Here is a 21,809-nt window from a genome sequence, read left to right as displayed (position 1 = left end):
GCTAGATTTTTAAAGGAGGTCTGATGCATAGTCTGAAATTACAGATTCAAAAAATGCTTTGGGAGGTAACAGGGTTGCAGTTGTCACAGCATGAGGTGAAACTTACCCTAGGTTCTTCACACAAGATGGGTAGAATTTAAATGAATGGAGGGTAAAGGAAAGGGCATTGCAAGCATGAACAAGAGGAAAATGACAGAGAATTCAGGCCACACAGGGAGGCTGAGCTGACTAGTGTGAGAGCTGTGGGTATTAAACTTTGTAATGTGAATCTGGAGAGGGATAGTAAAACTAGGATATGGAAGGTCTTGAAAGCATAATAAAATTTTTGATATAAATGTAAAATTTTGGAACATGAAATTCCTGTGTATAAAAGTTGAGTTCTATAATAGCATATGTTAATATCCAGAAAAAAGTTGATACTTTGTACAAGGAAAAATCAAATGTCAGATTAGTGTGTTGACAATAGAAATTAAAGAGAATCGATAAAGAAGAGAAAATGGATTGGTCCAGGATCTAAGTTCTAAAGAATAGGCTAGGGAAAAAAAATAAGACAATATGTGAGAAAAAGTTTCTTAAACTGTAAAACATATAAATATGAGATTATATATCTACAAAGATATGTGTTCATAGAGGTAGACGGATCTTTATCAGTAGAATCGTGTTTTCCAAATCAAAACCATATTAAGACATTGTTTAGGCTGTTTTGTTGGGTTTAGTTGCTTGATGTGATTATTTCTTTTGGCTAGATAGTGAAAAGAAAAGCTTGCATTTGCTGGCTTGACCAAACACTTTGAGGTCTTACAAGTCACCAGAGATTAATAGGCTGTGTTAAGAGTGCCTCAAAAGTAAATGCATTTGGTAGAAGAGAAGAGTGATTGGCCAAGATCATGCAAAATGGTTTTTACTTACCTATATTTAGAGTGTCATCATTTTATAGGCTATTTTCCTGTTCCTTAACCATGATACAGTATCTAAGAAATAACAGGGATTATGTGTAGAGGCAACAAATATTATATACTTATATATTTCCATATTTAATAAAAATTTTACCCGGCAAATGTTAAATATTTTTATTTATTGTCAAAAGAAACTGTTTTTGTATTAAATGAGTGTTGGATACATTCTGTCTTATGAAATAATGGATGTATATAATAACTGTTGAATGCATTCTGTCTTAGGAAACAATGCATGCAGCAATATATGAATGACTTTACCTGAATATAGTGCTAAGGGTGTGAGGTGTGATAAGATACAGGACAGCCTGTGTTGATTCTGACTTACACAGTACTTTTTGGTTAACAGGGGGATTGCCGTACCAGAGAAGAGGCAATGATATTTGGCATTGGACTCTGTGACAATGGATTTATGCACCATGGTAGGGATTTTTGTCTTGGAAGCTTACAGATGTATTTCATTGTTTTGGTTTTTCTTAGGACATTGGGAGTATCTCAGTACTCTAGTGATGTCCACAGGAACCAGCAAGGCTGTGTGGGTGTTGCCCTGGGTCCATGCTGAGTCACCACATCTGCAATCCATTTCATTGCTGGTGCCATTCCTGTGTCAAATTGCTGTTATCTACCAGTTGCCATGACTTTTATTTTTCTAGACAATGCTAATTCCAGAAGAGCAATGGCTTGAGCTAGAAGTTTTGGTTTGCTCATGTACCTCTTTGAATTGGTTTCAGATTAGACTCATATTTTTAAAAATTATACTGGAAAGTAGACTAATTAAATGACATATGGCTGAATATTTATTGTTATTTTTTGGGGGGGGGTATTTTCAAAATCACTTTAGGGAATTAAATTATAGATCTCTGGGGAAAATGTTTCTTTTTGGCCATTAATGATTGATTTTTTTCTTGTTTGATGGCTTGATGATTTGCTGAAAGTCATCAAGCAAGAGTTTTTAAATAAAGTTCATGGATTTATCAAAACAAAATTGGATTTTTCCTCTCGATTCACACTAGGTTCTAGAATCTGTGGACTCGAAACATTTTTCTTTCAATTATTAATGTATTGTGCTTCTAACTATGTTTCATAGCACTTGTATTCATTTGCCAGTTATTTACAGAAGGTTGTTACACCTTTATGAAGGAAATATAGCCAAAGTCCTAGCAGTTCTGAGAGCATCCTTGGTTATCACATGTTAGTTGGGGATTTCTATCTCTTCTCTGTGTAGACAGATCACTGTGTGGGTTGTTCAAGAGAAACACTAGTCCCTGAAGAACAAACCATTTAATGGAAGAAATTATAACATTTTAGGGAATTAAACTAGAATATCAGGTTGAAAATGCTCAAAGTTTTGATTCATTCTTCATTTTAACATAAAGCATCAGGAAGCAGTAAATTCATCTAAACATTTATTGTAAAATATTGTATTACAACAGAGTAGCCATAACTGACAAGGGAAACAAGTTTGCCTCGTGCCTGGCTATATTGATGCTTTCCCCTGTTCCTTTTGATGGGTTATTTGGTGAATGAAAACAGCTATAGCAGAAGCCTCATGTGGGCTTTGCGACTCTGCTTAGCTCATTTAGGCAAGATTTAATCTAAAATATGTTATCATTTCTGTTGTTCACCCTGGCTTGTGTTGCTTTTATGTCATGGTTGATACGTTGCCAGTGAGTCTTTCATTCAAAGATCAATACAGTCTCCCTATCTAGTCAACTCTTTAAAAATAATAAAATGAAATAGCGGTCTTTTTGGATTGCTTACCAAGTTGCCAAGTTATTTATGTAGATCGCCTCCTTTTAGTTTAATACAACATGGTGAAGATTTTATTACCCTCATTTTGCAGACTGAGAAAACTGAAATGTGGAATGTTTAAGTAATTTTCTCATTGTCACACCCAGAATCAGTTCCAGACCTGGACTGATCCATCACAAAACATAATTCTTTCTACTGTGCCCTGAGACCACTGTCTTCCCTTTAGCTCCTAGTTCTATGAATCAACTTGTCCCAAGAAGTACACTTCAAGGTACAAAGGATAAATGAGTGATAAATATAGAAGATTTCTCATGTAAAGCATTTTGACAGATGTCAGGATCTCATTCTGTACAAATTCTTTAGTATTTAGACTTTGTTTAAACAAGGCTAACAAAACATAAACCTTATGTCATCAGTCCATGGCTTTGGGCGAAAACGTTAATGGTCAGATAGAAGGGAGAAAACTGACCTTGGCAGAAATGAGATTATTGGAGAACATTGCAATTTTGGGGTTGTACCGGGGATTGAACTCAGGGGACTCAACCACTGAATGACATCTGTAAGGTCTTTACATACATCTGGATGGCTATTTTAAATGACAGCCACCATTCTAAGAGAAATTTCACTTTCCCTCCCAAGGGCATTTCTGAGAAAGGCTCACCACTCCCTGATACCAACCTCACCCTTAATGGCTACATTGGGACTAGGCAGGTCCCTGAGCCTGCCCCATAAAAGTCCTGAACCCCAAGCCTGTTTTGCTTCTCTCCACCTATGGAGAGATGTGCCTTTATTTGTCAACTCTGACAAATAAACAATCTGTTGTATCTCTGCCTACTCTCCATCTTTTATTTCTCGCTCATCTGTCTCCTAGTTCCTGGCTTTCCTTTCACATCCCCAGCCCTATTCTGTATTTTATTTAAAGACAATGTCTCATTGAGTTGCTTAGAGCCTCACTTTTGCTGAGGATGGCCATCCTCCTGTCTCAGCCTCCTGAGCTGTGTGCTCCACCCCACCTGGCTGAATATTGCTTTTAAACAGAAAAGAACTATGTGGAAACAAAGATCACATTTCACCCAGAAAGCATGTTTATGCTTGAAGTCTTAGAAGAAAAGTGACACATGGGACTTGCTCACATATGCAAGGCAACCCTTCACCTATTTGAATTTTCCATAATTGTGCAAGATATTAAAAACATACATAAAATGTTTACTATGAGTTGAGAACACCACAGGTTTCTAAGTTTGCATTGCAGTGCATGTTAGGATTTATTAAAATCTTTTACTTAAGTTTGGATTTTAATCTGATCAATGACAGACTTGGTTAAGTAGAAAAGAAGCTAACATTGGAAAAATAATTATTTTAAAAATCCATAATCCTTTAGGTAACAGCAATTTAGAGGAAACATTGATTTGAAATTATAGAAAGAAATAGAAAAAAAATCTGAGGGATATTTGTGTCATTTGTCCTAGAAATATAAAGTTGAGATTGTGGGCAGATATTTTATTTACCTAATGTCTACAGGTGTGGAAAATTTGACTTTTTAATTAATTGAAACAATTTAAATCTTTCTGTTTGTGTAGTCCTGGAAAAAAGTGAATTCAAAGATGAGCCCCTACTTTTCCGTTTTTTTGCGGATGAGGAAATGGAAGGATCAAATATGAAACATCGACTTATGAAACATGATTTAAAAGTTGTGGAAAATGTTATAGCCAAGTCACTCTTGGTAAGTTAGTTAATATGTTAAGCCTTCTTGATTAGACAGTAGCAGAAGACTGCATAAACATTTTGGTGGTGATGCATATGCCTTTATTCTGTTTTAATTTTAATTTTTCATCAATAATGTTATTATTTTGTATTTCAGATTAAATCTAATGATGGCAGTTATGGCTTTGGGCTAGAAGACAGAAATAAAGTTCCAATAATAAAATTGGTAGAAAAGGGGTCTAATGCTGAGGTAATGTATAGTAGCATTTTTATTTAAAATTGTTGTCATGATAGACAAACATAAAAGTTTCAAACAAATTGAAATCAACCTTATAAGTATCCTTAGCAAAGACAAATGTCTTTGCATGGTCTTGTTTTCAGGTTCTACCAAATACCCTTGAGATTAGTGGCTGCTGAACTCCTACCTATGTATTCAGAGATATTGGGGACAGGGAGGTGGTGGTATTCCTCTGAACTTCTTGACTTCTTGGGAGGCCAAACACCTTGGCTCCTCTTATGTCCCTGGGCCTCTCTAATCACAAATTCCAACTGGACACTTATGGAGACAGCATAGTGCCTGTACCATTTATGTGTGCCTCTTCTCTTCAATCAAGGGCTGTATCTTCTATTTACCTACCCCCTTTATCTTTTCTATGAATATATCTTTCATCATTCAAAGTACATGCTTTGATTTATTTTCTCATTGAATTAATGCTGATTGTCAGTCTCTCATTTCACCAGGGTTTTAAACAGAGGAATCCCTAATAATTCATGTCTTCATTCAGGAATATTTATTTAATAGCTGTTATATGCTTGATAGTGTTCTCAACTGTGAGAATACAGCAATGAATGAAACAGACAGAATACTCAGATCTCAATAAAGAATGTGAGAATTAATGAAATAAAACTTTTAACTTTGAATGTATTTAAAATAGATGGTAACTTGTCCGCCATCCCTCCTAGCTGTTAATGTTCAAGGTCTCTGCTTTTACCAAAACACAAATTCATGCAAGATAAAGCTTTAGGTACAGCACATTAATGTCAAACAAAGTAACTCTGGTCAACTTATATGTCATTGATGGACCTGGCCAACAAATGCACGCAAGGAGATGTTTTCCCAGGCATTTTGAACAGATGCTTTGGACAGCCCAGCTTCATCTGCTGTGACACAAATGAATGCCCTCTCCCAGTGATACTGCTGGTTATCTGCTCCCTCACATGTAGAAGTACAACATTAGAGAAGCACTCTGAGGCAAGCATATAAAGCAGGGTTTATTTAGAAAGGAGTAATGTAGACTTCTCCCAGGAGGGAGAAGCGGGCCATAGCTGGTATCCTAGTATCCCAGGAAGTGAGGGGTTTTGCCTTTTTTTTTTTTTTAATATGTCCTAGGCTTCCTTTGTTACCCTGCTCCCTTCCCCCCTTATCTCTCTCCTCCCTGCTAAGACTAGGTGCAGGAAATGCTGGGTGGGATGGCCAAAAGGTGGGAAACAGGTGGGCTGGAGGGGCCTGGGAAGAGTGATCCAGGCAGGAAGGGGGCCCAGGGTGAGTTAATTAGCAACTTTTACAACTCCCTGTAGGGAAGGACAATTCCTGGGACTGGTTACCTTAGCAACAGGTTGGAGCAGGGGCAGGTTCTTGATAAGGGTGGAGGAGGGGCTCTGAAGGAATTAACATTTCAATTCCTCCATTCTCTGGATCTGACCCTTGCCAATCTGCCTGGTCTAATTCTGGCTTCTGCAAATAGGCTGCCAAAAGCAGCAGGGAGTTTATGGGTAGTAGGTTGGATAAGAAAAGCTTCTGGTTGGCTTGGAGGGGTGTTGTCTTCCTTGTCCCCTCTCAGAATCTTGCACTGTTGACACCTCTGATTACTGGAGCTCTCTTGCCCACTCCTCTGCTCTGCTGGAGACTCTGATGCTAATGAAACTGGTCTTGAAAATCAGTATCTGGTCCTATTCAGTTTTCTTTAAAGGACAGAATGGAGAGACAGTCCAGAGTCCACAGAGGAGGGAGTCCAGAGCTGGTGCCTGAGGGAGTGAGGCTGTCTTGACCCTTTGATAGAATCTAGATTTCCTTTCTTCTCAAGTTCCCTCCTCCTCCCATTTTTCCTATAGGACCAAAAGCCCTGAGAGAAGCTGCCCATGGGGTACATCTCCTTATTTTCCATAGCTGCCCTGAAAAGCAGGAAGGGAGGGAGGGGTGGATACTCAGGTCCTTTTGCCAGGGTCTCAGTAATGTCAGTAATGCCCATTGAGTGTCATTGATATGTCGGTAGATATACACACACAGCAAGGATTGAAACTCTCTTAGTATAAAAAAAAAATTAACTTGGGGTTTGAATATAGTTTTAAAGGGTGAAATTTTAAAAGGACTTCTTTATACAATAGAAAAAGGGAGTAAGAGGAGTACAATGTCAATTCAAGGAGGAATGGATGAGAATTTCACTGAAGCTTTATAATCAAATTCAAAACTAGGCCCTCAAAAATGATAACTGTGTTATTTTATCCATTCTGTGAATTTGCAAAAAACATTACAGATGTGTTTAAAATGCCAAAGTGTGTAAGGTCTGAATTTTTCAGATTCTAGTTCTGTGAAAACAGATTTCTTATTAAGTCACTGTTTGAATTATAATTTTTTTTTTTTTTTTTTTTTTTGTGTGTGTGTGATTTCTGTTTTAGATGGCTGGCATGGAAGTTGGGAAAAAGATTTTTGCTATTAATGGTGACCTGGTTTTTATGAGACCTTTCAATGAAGTGGATTGCTTCTTGAAATCATGCTTAAACAGCAGAAAGCCTCTAAGAGTTCTTGTGAGCACAAAGCCAAGGGAGTAAGTTGTATGATTTTTGTGGGATTAAATGAATTATACATAGATGAGTGAAATAGGAAGTTAACTAAGTAAATTTTTAGAATTAAGCATCTCATATTTTAGAACATAACCAGCATCCTAAATATTAGTCTGTAGGCCATGGACACCTACATTGCTTATAGTGGATGTGGCTCAGTGGTCCAGTGCCCCAGAGTTCAGTCCCCAGGAACAAAAAAAAAAAAAAAGAGAGAGAGAGAGAAAAAGTGAGAAAACTATGAATGAGAATTAAGAACTGCATGTGAAATTGTTGCTGAAAGCTGGAGTTGCAGGATCCAGGAGGGGTCCTGTTGTTTTCTGGGTCCTGGCCCACCTTAGAGGGCAAGAGCCAAAATGTTGGCTTCTTTTTACTTCCTTGACTTTTGTTTTCCAAATTTTGGGTTTTAAACACTCAGCAAGTCAGTTTCGCCAGTCTTAAAGAGGGAGTAATAGATTATAACTTCAATATCTATAATTTTACAGTTATTCCTTTCTTTTAATTGGGGTCAGTATTAGTACTGGAAGTCAGCATTATATGCTATTTATCCTGTAGGTAATGACTTATTATCACAAATTAACCCAGGTTGTTGTTTTTTTAGAAGCAGTACCTGTGTGAAACAGTAATAGGCATCAGTTACAAAGTTTACAAGGAAAATACAAAATGAAATTAGTAGAGCAAAAACATATTCAGTTTGTGTAATAGCTATGAAGCAAGAAAAATGACTTTCATAATCTTGAACTTTTACTTATACATTATATCCCCTGTCTGAGATCAGTCATCTTTACAACAGAAATCAATCTTTTGAAAACAGTTTTAAATGAGCTGAAGTCTAGCTTATTTTCGAGCATTCTAACATGGAGGCAGAGCCTTATCTCTCTTTACAAATAGCACAATACAACATTATATCTGAAACATGAATCAAAGAAAGGCTAAGAGAGCTTTCAGCTTCTTTTTGTGGAAAAAAATGGCAGAATACTTCCATGTTTTACAATGTCACCTTTAAACAGATCAGGCTGTCTTTGTTATTTTCCAAAAATGCATTTAAATATTAATTTTATTGTGACGAGTAAGACAAAATTGTATATGTAACTTATTAACAACAGGTTACTTTATCCAGCTATAAAACGTCCAATGACATGAATAAATACCAACCAATTTTTTTTTTTTAATATAAATTTGGCACTTTTGCTGCACATAATTTTAGTTTGGAGAACGCCAACTTGGCAAAGTGCTTTCCTAAGCTTTACATTTAAGTAACTTTAACTGACTTCAACTTTTAAAGTACAATTTATAATCCAGAGTGCATCTTCTAAATATAGAATCATGTAGTTGGCAAATAGTGAATTTGAGTTCTTCTATTTGTATCCCTTTAATTTCTTTCATCTGTCTGATTGCTCTGGCAATCTGTTTTGAATAGAAGTGGTAAAAGAGGGTATCCCTGTCTTGTCCCAGTTTTTAGGGGGAATGCTTTCAGTTTTTCTCCGTTTAGAATGATGTTGGCCTTGGGCTTAGCATAGAGAGCTTTTAGAATATTGAGGTGTATTCCTGTTATCCCTAGTTTTTCTAGTGTTTTGAACATGAAGAGGTGCTGTATTTTGTCAAATGCTTTTTTTCTGCATCTTTTGAGATGATCCTATGATTCTTGTATTTAAGTCTATTGATGTGATGAATAACATTTATTGATTTCCGTATGTTGAACCAACCTTGCATTCCCAGGATGTACCCCAGTTGATCATGGCACACTATCTTTTTAATATGTTTTTGTATTCAATTTGCCAGAATTTTATTGAGAGTTTTTTTGTGTCTCTGTTCATCAGGGATATTGGTCTGAAGTTTTCTTTCCTTGATGTATCTTTATCTGGTTTTGGTATCAGGGTGATATTAGCCTCATAGAATGAGTTTGGAAGGGTTCCTTCCTTTTCTATTTTATGGAATAATTTGAGGAGTGTTGGTATGGTAACAGTAATCACAGGTCTGCATAGGTTAACAAAAAATCAAAGGAGACCCCTAAATCTCTTACACATTCAGGAAACTGTTAATGATCAGAAATAGACTTAGTCAAAACAAAAAGATACAAGACAGGTCTTCAAATGACAGTGTGACCCTTCTATGTCAGATACAATGTATAAAAAGAGAAGAGCACTTATTGGTTATCTTACCAGTAAACTTATATAAGTTTTTATATAATACTTAGACAAGGCTGAGACATATATTAGGGTGTTACTATATTGTCATAACCTAAGTAACCGTTGTTTGTTTAACCAGTTTCAAAGTAATCAGTTATGACTTTCAAATAGGTACAAACCCCAATTTCTTTAAGACTTAGTTTCCCCAAGAAAGAAAACCCAACAAGTACAAGAAAATTATCTTGATAGATAAGAGCAGATCAGTGTTTTAGACTTTGCCTCATATCAGAACATTAACGTCAACTGAGCTAATTATACCCAATTTAATCACAAACACAAACTTTTTGAGATTTACCTTCCATAGATTTTCTGCAACTTCCTTAGACATTCACAACTTTGCATCCTTAGTTTTGCCCTCTTTTATCTTTGACTTTAGCCCAAGAATATTACTTTACCAGAAAAAATTACTTTAGCATCCATAAACATTTCTTTTACCTTCTAATTTTCTGTACTAAAATATATTTCCATACCTATAACTTCTATTTTTGGATCTTTCTCTTAAATTCATATTCTGAAATAGTCCTTGTGAATTTTATCTGTGCATTTACTTTATACAACAGATTTCCTCTTAGGAGAGGGTTGGAAAATCTAGCATATACAAAATTGCGCCTTAATCTTTTTTCTGTCAGGTTACATTCAAGGGGTTGGAAGACATGATATTTTTGAGGCTGTTCTAGTAATCAGTATCACAATGCCATCAGCTTTAAGTGAGTTCCCCACTGAGAGTTGTGTTGGGAGGCTTTTTTGGGGGCCTTTTCCTTATACTAGGTATTGATGAGCAATGGGGCAGATCCTTGCTGCAGTCTGGCTGGGCACAAATGCCGCAGTCTGGCTGGGCACACAATCACGAGCCACCACACAGCTTGTAGATTCAAACAGCAACTCTTTATTCCCGAACTCACACCAGCCGTCTACAATCACGTTCTGGGGAAATCCACGTTCTCTGCCCAAATCCACATTCTCTGCCCAAAATCCTCCACTGGGCATCTGTCTCCCAAAAAATACTGTCTAAATCCCGTGAGAACTCAAGGGGAACTCAGGCAGCAGGATACGCCCTATTCCCAGCAGGAATAATCTTAAACCTTAAACCTGGAACCTAAACCTGGAATGCCCTAATCCGCCTTGGTCCTTGAGCAAGGTCACCTACATTCAATGTCACTGCAACATGGGGTACGCTGGCAAGGAAATTGTCATACCTACTTGGCTAATGGCTCCCAGCAGATCCTTTCCATTTTTTCTTTAGGCTTCCTTGAAGATCCCTTTGCAGAGGCTGCCTAAAAACACAGGTTGGCCGTAGTTTCTGTCTTTTTCTTTTCTGGGTGCAGTTATTTATTTTGCCAGTCTCCCAAGGCATTGAATCATTTTGTCCCAGTGATGGATATCCCCTGGCCAAATGGGGCATCCTGTCAGATCCTAAAGGGGAGACTGTTCCTGTCTCCAGGTCATATACTAATAGTGCTGAAACCACATCATTTATGGCCATCAGCTTCCACTCAACAGAGGCTGAAGGGGCTGGGAGGCAGGGCAGAGGCCAGGTTCTCTGTGGCCATTTTTTCTATAGCCCAGGCAGCTTTCCTCCCATTTTAGGGCTGGTGAGCTGCTTGCTCTCCTTGTGACCCAGAGGCAATGCATTTTGGCACCTTGAATGAGTTCCTGACTGTTCAGACCCCTTATCATGGAACTGCATAAATGCCTGTGCATACAGAATCTCTTTCATAGACTTCACCCCTGATAGACTAACATTAACTTCAGAATTGTATAATAATCCAGAAAAACCATATAAAGGTCAAGCTGTGTTACAGTAAACCCTCTTTCTCATAGTCAGGCTTATCCTTATAGGTGGCCTATGCAGCCATGATCTCTGTGTTCTAGAGACTCCACTAAGATCAATGCAGTGTGCCCCATGTCTTAGAGGGCCCAGTAACAGACAAAACAAACAAACAAACAAAACCTCAAAAACAGATAGATAAGAGAGGATCCCAAAACCAGGGCTGACAGTCAGGAAGGAACCTTTAAAACACAGACCTGCATGTATAAATTTCTTCCACTTAACTTTACCTTTGACCAACCAACTTCAATTGCAAAATTGTACAGTAATCCAGAAAGCTATTCAAAAGCCAGATCGTTACAATAAAACATTATCTCAGACAAGCTTTAACTTAATTTATCTTTGACAGACCAGCTCCAATTGCAAGATCATACCAAAAAAAAAAAAAAAAAAAACAGAGAGAGACAACAGAGAGGAGCCCCAAAACCAAGTCCGACAAATAGGAACCTTTAAATTGGCCAGCCAATCTTTTCCAAGAGACTACCTGTATAATCAGTGCAGTATTGGCCATGTCTTAAAAGGGACGGTAACTGATAGAAACAAAACAGAAACACAGACAGACAACCAGAGGGGATTCCCGAACCATGGCTGATCAGATGGGATCCTTTAAAACAGACCAGACAGGAAAATCCTTCAAGTGCCCAACTCCCGCTCTGACTTTTATACCATTGGTACTACAGATGTCCCCACGAAGAGGGACAAGATGGTTTCACAAAGGGAAAGGTTTCGGTGCGGGTAAAGGGGATGGAACTTACCGAACAGTCAAGGTATGACACCTTTACTGCATCCTTTTTTCTCAAATAGACCAACATGGAGCAATCCATATAGTTGAGGGAAGGAAGGCAGGGGTTCCCTGAAGCAAAAAGTGCTTCAGCAGCTGCTGGGGACAGTCCCTCAGTCCCTTCTTTTACTCACTAGAATACCTCTTTTGGTTCGACCGGAGGTACACCCACTTACCTGTCTCCTAACTTTATAGTAGTCAGCTCTCAGGAAAAGTTTGCCTTACATCCTCAGCATGGAAGTGGGGTTCCTTGGAGAGCTAGGCCTGCCCAAGAAAGCTGGAGTGGGGGGCTGCTCTTGGGTCCCACCTGGGGTGCCAATTTGTTGCTGAAAGCTCAGTCCTTGTGAGGCCGCCAATCCAATAATGAGGACGTGGTTTACTGGAAATCGAGGGGAAAAAGAAGTTTATTTATTGCTTTGCCAGAAAAGGAGAAACACAGGGGACGACTCGTGTTCCAGAGGCTGTGATTCTGCCCATCAGCAGGAACAGAGGGCCTTTAAAGAGGTGACTCAAAGGCTACATTCCATGTGTTCTGAGTTGGAGTTTTAATTCACATGTTAATTTGGGAGATAGTCATTTCTGAGATCTTCTGGTACCATCCCCAAAGTCTGGATTACTTCATTCCTATGGTGGGTGTGTACTCAAGGACAGATAACTCTGTGGAGCATGGGGAAGAAAGGTAATGCTGTTTTCCCTGAGATTAGCCACAGGGAGAGATTAGGGAGGAGTAGGCGGAGAAGAAGAGAAAGAAACATGTTCATTTTAAAAATAAGTACAGTGGAAGGATACCAACACCTATATTCAAAGCATAAAGAAGACCACTGTTACAAAACTATCAGACTTTCTGATGCTCTGAGGTAATTAGACACCATTTTTTTTTTCTTTTTTGGTATGTACTAGGGATTAAACCCAGGGCCTTGTGCAAGCACTCTACCAACTGAGCTATATCCCTAGCCCAAGACTCCATTTTTAATTCAGTGCTCATAAGAGCATATCTAGCCTGAGAGACGCTCAAGACTTTTATATGTTTGGTAATATGCTCATTAATTAAAAAAATATATCTGTAAAAAGACCTATCATCTTTCTACCTATGATTAGAAAAATATTCATGTTTATTGTAGAAAAGTAAGAGAGTACAGATTTTTCTGAGGGGAAATATTTTTCTTACAGTCTTATCACCTATAAATTGCTATTTTTTTGAAATTTAGGGTGTAGTGTATTTTCTAAATGTTAACGCATATATCTACCACCTTATACATACAGCGTGGCGCCATGCTTTATATACTGCTGTGTGTTCTGTTTTTTGAAGACATATTGTAGGTAAACTTGCAATTGAGTGACTTTTCTTCTGAAAATCATTTTCATCAGTGTACTAGTATTACCTAGTCAGATTTGCCCTGCTTGTTTAACTGATTGAGATTATATGTATAAAGTACTTAATGCATTGTCTTCATGTACCATGATGATGCCACAATTACCGTTCAGATATTACTTATATCATTTATCAATAAGCGACTTCATTGATTTTCAGATAAATGATACTTATCACTTCAAAACCAAGATTTTTTTTAACTGCTTACAAAAATTTGGGTACATATAGTATTCTTCCTTGTCTTAAAATGTATTGTTACATGTAAAAAATATTGCATATTTATATATAATCACGAATAGCTGGAGGTACTGTGTGTAGCTTACCTGAGTCAAAGAGCAGTCTAATGGTCCAGATTCCCCCTAGTAAGTCTGTTCATGGCAGTGTGAAATCATTAAAGTTGATGGATGCTTTAGCTCCACCAGTAACTTATCAGGTGGTCTAATAGAGTGTGACCATTAATTAAAGTTAGTAATTTAGGAAGACTGGGCTAGGGGGCAGCAAAGAACCACAACAATGTCTTCCTTCTAAACTAACTATGATCTTCCTCTCCCTTAATCCAGCTCTGCCTGGGATGAGGCTATTCCACTTGTCTATTTCCTGATACTTTGAGGAACTTTAACAGGGAGAGGCAGACTGGAATAAGATAAGAAAGGGATAAGAGAGTAGTAATTCCAGAAACAATCATTAGTAAGCATTAAGGCTTTGCCTTTTTCTCTCTGGTTTAACCCCATAACTATTGACTGGTGCACTGACATATGGTGTGAGAACACCCTTCTAACTGCTAATATATGGGTGTGAGGCCACTGTCTTCAAACTAAACAGACAGAGGCAAATCCCCATCCTTGAATTAGTGCTAGGAGAGCAGATCTGGGACAGGGGGCTCTTACCTGTCCCTCAGTGTTTGCTGCATGGTATTTGAAACCTGAGGTGCAACCCTCTCTTTCTCTGTTTACCAGCTAAATGTGGCACTTTACTTCACTTCGATGTTCACTTTAGCATATGCGTTCATAAGATGGGCACAGGTGTGCTTGTGCACAGAGCTGCCAAGACACTACGCAATTTTAGGTACATGAAGAGCTTAGTGAGGGGTTTAATACATAGTGAGGACTCTTGTGATACCATACATGGTACTTTTACCCATTTTCTCATTTCATTTGTTCCATTGCTTATTATATCAAGAACATATTTTGGTTTATGTCTCATTTAAAGCCTAGAAAAATTGAGTTGAAAGGACCATTCCTAAAAGGCAAGGCCTGGAAATACTAGGATTTCATTATCAAAAAATAAATTTTGTATTTAACGATAAAAAGGACCTATTTTGTGTTGTATTTAAAAACTTTTTTGAAGATGGTATATTCATTTTTTCTTTTCTTTTTTTTGAAATGTATAACCTTTGAGTCTTTATTCCATTGAGTACTATAAATCACTCATTAATAAACACACACATACACATACACATGCATACATTTGTCTTTCAGAGAAAGTTTGGAATGGTCACGCAAATTTACTAAGAGAATAGGAAAAAAGGTTGTAGTACGGTATTTTAGAAAATATATTTAACCAGTGTAAATAGGCCAGAGTGACATTTAATGTGAGAAATCACAATTTTTATTGCATGATGTGTACATATTCTTTGCACAATTATGCTGATTCCCATCCAGGAAAATCTTTGGTGAAGTAAAATGCTCATCTGCATTAACAACGTCCTTGAGGACATGCTGTGGGCACTGTAGAAGTTTACCTGCATCCCATTCTCTACCCACTAAATGCCAGTAGAAGCTCCCAACAACTAGTTATAACAATCAAAGACACTCTCCACTGTAGTCCAATGTGCACAGACCCACAGTGCGGCTTTATCTATTATTAATGGAATCAAATGTTTTGAAAATATTATCAATACTAAATTTAACATTTCTATTTGAAAATTAACATCCAAATTATGTAAATTGGTAGTTACCCCATCATTACAAGTGTTTTTGGAAAGTTGTGACATATTAAAGATAATTATAAAGATTTACTTTATTCTTAGTGTTCATTGTGATATCCCTGCTTGATAAGGCATTCCTGATTGTTTTCGGTTTCTTCCCAATTTCTTTAAATGATGTGAGAGTGAATGGTGATAACGCATGTTTCTGTCTTGTGTGAATTTTCTGATAAAAGAGAACAGGTCACTTTTCTTAGGAAATCCATGAACTGAATTAGCTACTGTGGGCTACAAACAGAATGCACACAATGGCTCAGCACAGCAGGATTTATTTCTCACACTCTTAAAGTACAAATGGAGGGGATTTGGATAGAGGTGGGAAGATCTCTGCTCTTTCCAATAAGTTCCTTTTGTCTTACATCATAGTTCCCTTCTCCTGCCTTTGGCTCCCAAGGCTACCCTGAGGGGTCATCTTCACTTCAGATCTAGAGGGCAAGAGACCTCAGGAAGAGCTGCATGGAAGTTTTTGTGTGGCCCTCTTAGATTTTCTTAAAATAGCTTTTGAAAAATTTAAGTAGCATCCTGTTTGGAGGAGAAAAGGCAAAAATATGAGAAGTAAATACAACTGAGCTTTCTTTTGATTTAAACTGTATTTTATACTTGATAATATCAAGGAAGTTTTCAGAAGCCTATGTAGCAGATGATTTAGCCGACTTATTTTCTACAGGAAATAGAACATTTCCCTTGTATAAATTTAATCCTTCTTTTTAATAGGCAATATAATATTCCTACCAGGAAAACATTTTCTCACAAGATCATTTTATTTGTGGAATTCTACCATTTCCCCTAAAAGTGGATCTTATGTTTTTTTTTTTTGTACATTTTTTTGTTAACAAAAACATAATGATCTTCTGGAAGATAGTCAGCCTTACATAGCAATATCAGAAGGACAGAAAACCTACTCGGAAAGGGTTGAGGGGCCCTTGTAAATTACATTAATTTGAAAGCAAGAGTAATTCATCATGCCTGAAAACTCCCAAGTTACTTCAGTACAAATGAACTTTTATTCATAATATGTAGGCCATTTTTGTTTCATGCTCACCAGAAAATGTATTTATGATCTTTTTTTTCTTGTTATCTTTCATTTTCAGTATTATGCAAATTCACCGTGTATCATTGACAGACACTATTAACTGTGTGCGATTCAAAGGAAATGGATATAGTGTTGTACACCTAAGAGTCTTTAGAGATAAAGGGCATATTAATTCTCTGACCTCCATTCCACATACATGCAGGTCACTTCATACTGTATAAATTGATTTATAATAATACTTCAAAGTTTCCCTAGAACAGACAGTTTGTATTTTTATCACTAAATGCCTGCCTAGGTTATATGTGAGGTTGCAGATGCAACCTTTGCTATCATTGCCTAAATGGAATCTATGGCTTTCTCAAGTTTTCTAGGCATAGAGTGTTGCTTATACTACTTCCACCAGCTGTATCTAATGTCAGACTTTGTCCAACCTGCCCTTGAAGAGCTGTGAACATTTATTTCATAATTAATTAATCTTTTGGAAAAATGTTGTTTCTTTGACATCAAGTACTATCCATCCAAATTTATTGCATTGTATTCTTTGGTTTTGCCATCTACTGCATCTATTTTGTACTCATTTTTATTGTTGTGATGTTACATCTTATCTGGTGTTCATTGCTTTGCATTGTTGCTATCTGATTTCTGGCTTCCTTCTGTGGAGCGTCTCATTTATTAGTAACAATTTGAACATCCTTCACTGGTTTGGCATGACAGCTGACTCACGTTTTCCATCCCTTCATATTTTTTTTTCTGTGTGGATTTATCAGAAATATTCCCTTTTTTGAAAAATTCAGGTTTTCCTTTTGATGTATAATTCTTTTAGAATTTCACTGCATAAATACTAAAGTTAATCAGATTCTTTAATTATTTTGATGTAGTGTTTGACAGCTCTGTTCTTTATAACTTGTTCTTTGTTAGTGTTCTTTGATGAAGTTCCCAACAGGTAGAAACGTATTAACATTGTGTTTCTGTTATATTAATATTCACCAAGAAATTTCATAAGGTACTCCTTTCTTTCTTTGTAACAGTAAATTAATGAGAGAAGCTTCCATTGTATTAAGTACCTAACTAGGTCATGGCACCGCGCAGAGCAGTTTATCAACAGTGTCTCTTTTAATCCTCACTGATAACCTGCAATGTAAGTTTTAACAGCAGTATCTTTCTGTAAACAGTTTCAGTGAAGCTTTGTATCAGAGAAGTTCAAGAGTCTGATTGAGGTTTGTCTGCCCCCAGACTCTGACCCCTTTTCAGGATATGCTATGTAATGATTGTGTTCAATTTAGAAATTAAGTATTGTGTACCTGCCATATGCTTTTGTGTTGGTAGGGACCAAGTTTATCTCCCAGGGCTTCTAGCCAATGTCTTTCATGTGGTGGACCCTCCACATGTATTTATTGAAAGAGTGAATAAAGGTGTAGATGAGTGCTATTTTAACCAATCGTGGCATTTAAAATTCGTCTTACCTTATTTTCTGGTTGATATTAGGACTGTGAAAATCCCAGATTCAGCTGATGGGCTTGGATTCCAGATCCGAGGATTTGGCCCTTCTGTGGTACATGCAGTAGGAAGAGGTAAGAAATTCATCTTGCTTGGTAAAGAGCTTTCCAGCATGTGTTAGATATTCCATTCAGAACGGGAATATGTTTAAAATATGCATAGTCATGTTGCTGGGAATTTTCTCACTAATCTTATTTTCACTGTATTAACTCAATGGTAGTACATTCTAGAAACAAAAATTTTTAAAAGAAATCTCTTCAGAAATTCTGATCTATTTATCCTGGATAAATGCTTATGTATAATTCAGCTTAAACCAAAGAGTATTGATGATTTTAAGGTTATATATTTGTATTTTTCTTGACTGCAAGTAATTGGTTTTTTTAATTCATTTTTCGTAATTCAGAGATATGAGTTTTGAGGCTTCCAGGTGATCTGTGGGCTCTATAACCTGTTTCTATTTAATTCCTTTAGGTGTTCTTATGAACCTTGGATACATTTCACCATAAAATGCATTTTAAATTAAATAATTATGGTGATTAAAAACTTGGTATATTATTCGAATTTTTGAAAGACAAGTCATCTATTGACATGTTGTTATGTATTTTTTTTTGTTTTACTGACACTAAGAATGGAATGGAATAACAGTTTCCACATTGCTAAACATAATAAATAACCAATTGCTGTAGCTGGAAGTATTTCTGTAAGCATGAGAAGCCATGTATTTATCTAACAAGGGGGAAATAAATACCTTTTAGTGCTGAGAAACAGGAAGCATCCTAATATAATCACTCAAACATTAGAGAGGCCATTTTAAAAGGGCCTTGCTATCAGAATAAAATTTAGTTAGACATTTATTAGATTATAAGATTAATTATTATACATATTATGATAAAAATCTGTCATACTTGAAAAACTTGTCTGTTCTCTTTTTAACACTGTTAAAAACTGTTTCAATAACTCATTCAATTTTATCAAATGGAAATGGGATATTAGATATTAAATCTCTTCATTTTCACAAACCCCCCACCCCCTCCCTCCCCAAAAAAGAGTTGTTCACATTACCAGTACTGGCAAGTCACTGAAATCCTGAGTGAATTGAGGTCTACCATCATCTAAAGAGCAAGGTTCTGTCTTTGGAGATTAGTGATGAGGTTGGTCAAAGTCTGATTCTTACGCTTTTCTGCTTCTGATAGAGTCAAAAGACAAATGCTTCTGTGCTTGCCCTCTCCGGTGTGCATTAAATGAAAAGATGTTTTTCTGGTTTCTTTTCACACTGATGTTATGTGGTCAAAGCAGAGAGGCCTCCCCAGCCTTGTTCTCACAGTGATTCACGGCAGTCAGCCCACTCTCTGCAGTGTGACCAGAGGTCCTCTTGCCTACCTACATCCGGGCCACTGGATTTCAGACTCGGATGAACCTTTCTGTCCCTTCTCCTGAACAGCTTTGTGGTTGTGGTTCCTGATGGCCTGTCTTGTCTTCACTGGGCCCCTGTTACTACTCAGCAGTTTTTTAAATGTGTTCTTCATCAGCTAGGTCCTTCTTCTTTTTCTTAAAATTATCTCCCAAGACTGACTTCTCTTTTCTTACCTCACTAATTCTGGCTCTTAGACACAAGGCCTTCAGGGTCTTCTGTGTCTTAAGGTTCAGAGGCTGAGGGCTTCTCCCTGGGGCTCTGCTCTGCTTCCCCTTTCTCTCTCTTTCACACCCTCCTGCCCAGTTCTGCGCTCACACCCCCACATGTCCAGGTGATTTGTCACTCCATTCCCTCCTTCCTACTATTTTCTCTGCTGGGAATGTCCTTCCTTCCCCCAAGACTCAATTCAATGCAGAATAACTGAATAACCCCTAGATATTTTGGGGAGTGTTTTGGTCAGATTTTTCGTTGCTGTGACTAAAGGACCCGACCAGAACAACTGTGAAGAAGGAAAAGTTTGTTTAGGGGCTTAGGATTTCGGGGGTCTTAGTCCATAGAAGGCCAGCTCCCTTCCTTGGGGCTCAAGGTCAGGCAGAACATCATGGCAGAAGAGTGTGGCAGAGGGAAGCAGCTCACATGGTGATCAGGAAGAGAGAGAGAGAGAGAGAGAGAGACTTCATTCTCCAGATACAAAATATATACCCCCGTGCCATGTCCCAATTCCCACTTCCTCCAGTCACACCCTACCACTTAGTTTTTACAACCATTTGTGAGAATTACATATATTCTATTTTTCAGTGGTACCTTCTCAATGTTGATTTTGCTCAGAGTATCCAATATCGATCACTGGAAGGTTCAGAGAGACCTTAACTCGCTGGCTAGAATATGCCATGTCTGTATTTAAATCTGTACCTATGCAAACAAAGTGATTGAAAAATTGATAGTATCTGCTCTGTTCTCCACAGATTCTCTGGTTCCTGAACACTTATGTTTTCTTAAAACATCCAGGCTGTTCACAGTAGCTAATTGACTTGATTTTTGCCTTTAAAATTTATTTTTAGGGGTTGAAAATGTGACTCAGTGGTAGAGTGCTTGCCTAGCATATGTGAGGTTTTGGGTTCAATCCCCTGAGCCACCAATATATATATATATATATATATATATATATATAATTTTTTTTCTTTCTTTTTTATGTTCATATTAAATTATTGACATTCTTTTAAAATAGTGAGTTCTCTTTCAATGTTTAGGGACTCTGTAAAGAAAGATAAGCATATGTTTCTGGCTTTTGTAGTTTTTATTACATAGATGTATATTAGGAAATTAGATTGACTAGACATTTAAAAAGGAAAATAACTGATTAGCATTTTAAAGGTCACTTTGAAATATTCCCTCAAACTAATTCTTAGGGAGGTGGGAAAATGTTTTTTAATCACAGTTTGAATGGTGAGTTAAAAAGCAGAAAAACGTTGAGACAGAATTGCTATCAGAACCGAATTTATTAGGAGTATATTAGCTAGGCCCTTATTATATTTTAAAAATTGCTTTCATTGTTCTATATATGATAAAGATGAATCTTATTCTTCAGATACATTTTTGGCAATTTTCCGCATTTGTATTTAAAGGAACTGTAGCTGCAGCAGCTGGTCTTCACCCTGGACAGTGTATTATCAAAGTAAATGGAATCAATGTCAGCAAAGAGACCCACGCCAGTGTCATTGCGCATGTTACAGCCTGCAGGAAATACAGGCGACCAATGAAGGTAAACTGCTCTTCAGTTTATCTGGATCTGAAAACAAACTTGTAAAGGAGACCAAGGGGACAGCCTAGGATAGTACTGGAGATGTTTGTAGTTTCCACTTCTAAGTGAATTTAAACGCAGCATTGGAAATCCCATAGTGACTATTTTATCTGCATAATTAATCAAAGTTGACTGTGTTTAAATGGTTGTATCTTATTGTTATAGTCTTATTAGTTGCTTAAAAAGTGATGTTGGGTATTTTCATTTTCCTTTTTCCTTTTTGTGGTGCTGGGGATTGAACCCAGGGCTGTGTGCATGCAAGGCAAGCACTCTACCAACTAAGCCATATCCCCAGCCCTCATTTTTGTTTGATAAGAGTTTATCTAATTGAAATCCAAAGAATTGAGCTGTTGTCTTAGAATCACTTTAGAATATAATAATGATCATTGTGTATGTACATGTGAATTATAAATATATTGTTTATCCTAAGACTTCTGTGAAAAAGTTGAAATTGTGGGTTTTATAGAGTGTGGTTGATTTTTTTGGATATTTTTATTTAGGAAACTGGGTTAGCTTTTAAAAGAGAATGCCAAAATGTGCTTGCCTCTACTTAAAACTTAATCATTATTTTTTTTGATCCATAAGGGCCACAACGAGATGAAATTGGAATCCTAATTCATAAGCAAAGTTCATTATCTCATGAAGAAAAAGTGAAGATTGGAC

General features: G+C 37.1%; 1 protein-coding gene across 1 annotated transcript in view; it reads left to right on the top strand.

Moving 5' to 3' along the window:
• Prex2 (phosphatidylinositol-3,4,5-trisphosphate dependent Rac exchange factor 2) overlaps positions 1-21,809 on the top strand; it is a 298,856-nt gene that overhangs the window by 126,557 nt on the left and 150,490 nt on the right. Inside the window, exons 15-20 of the mRNA XM_046428586.2 lie at positions 1,303-1,375; positions 4,286-4,428; positions 4,567-4,659; positions 7,086-7,234; positions 17,920-18,005; positions 20,971-21,107. Of these exons, the coding sequence (XP_046284542.1) occupies positions 1,303-1,375; positions 4,286-4,428; positions 4,567-4,659; positions 7,086-7,234; positions 17,920-18,005; positions 20,971-21,107 (681 nt within the window). The remainder of the gene's footprint in view (positions 1-1,302; positions 1,376-4,285; positions 4,429-4,566; positions 4,660-7,085; positions 7,235-17,919; positions 18,006-20,970; positions 21,108-21,809) is intronic.

Source organism: Marmota monax, unplaced genomic scaffold (genome assembly GCF_021218885.2).
Source record: "Marmota monax isolate L192 unplaced genomic scaffold, Marmota_monax_Labrador192_F-V1.1 WCK01_AAM20220418_F8-fsc00044, whole genome shotgun sequence".
Taxonomy (NCBI): Eukaryota; Metazoa; Chordata; class Mammalia; order Rodentia; family Sciuridae; genus Marmota; species Marmota monax.
Note: the sequence above shows the minus strand (reverse complement) of the source record. Positions and strands in the feature narration are given on the sequence as shown.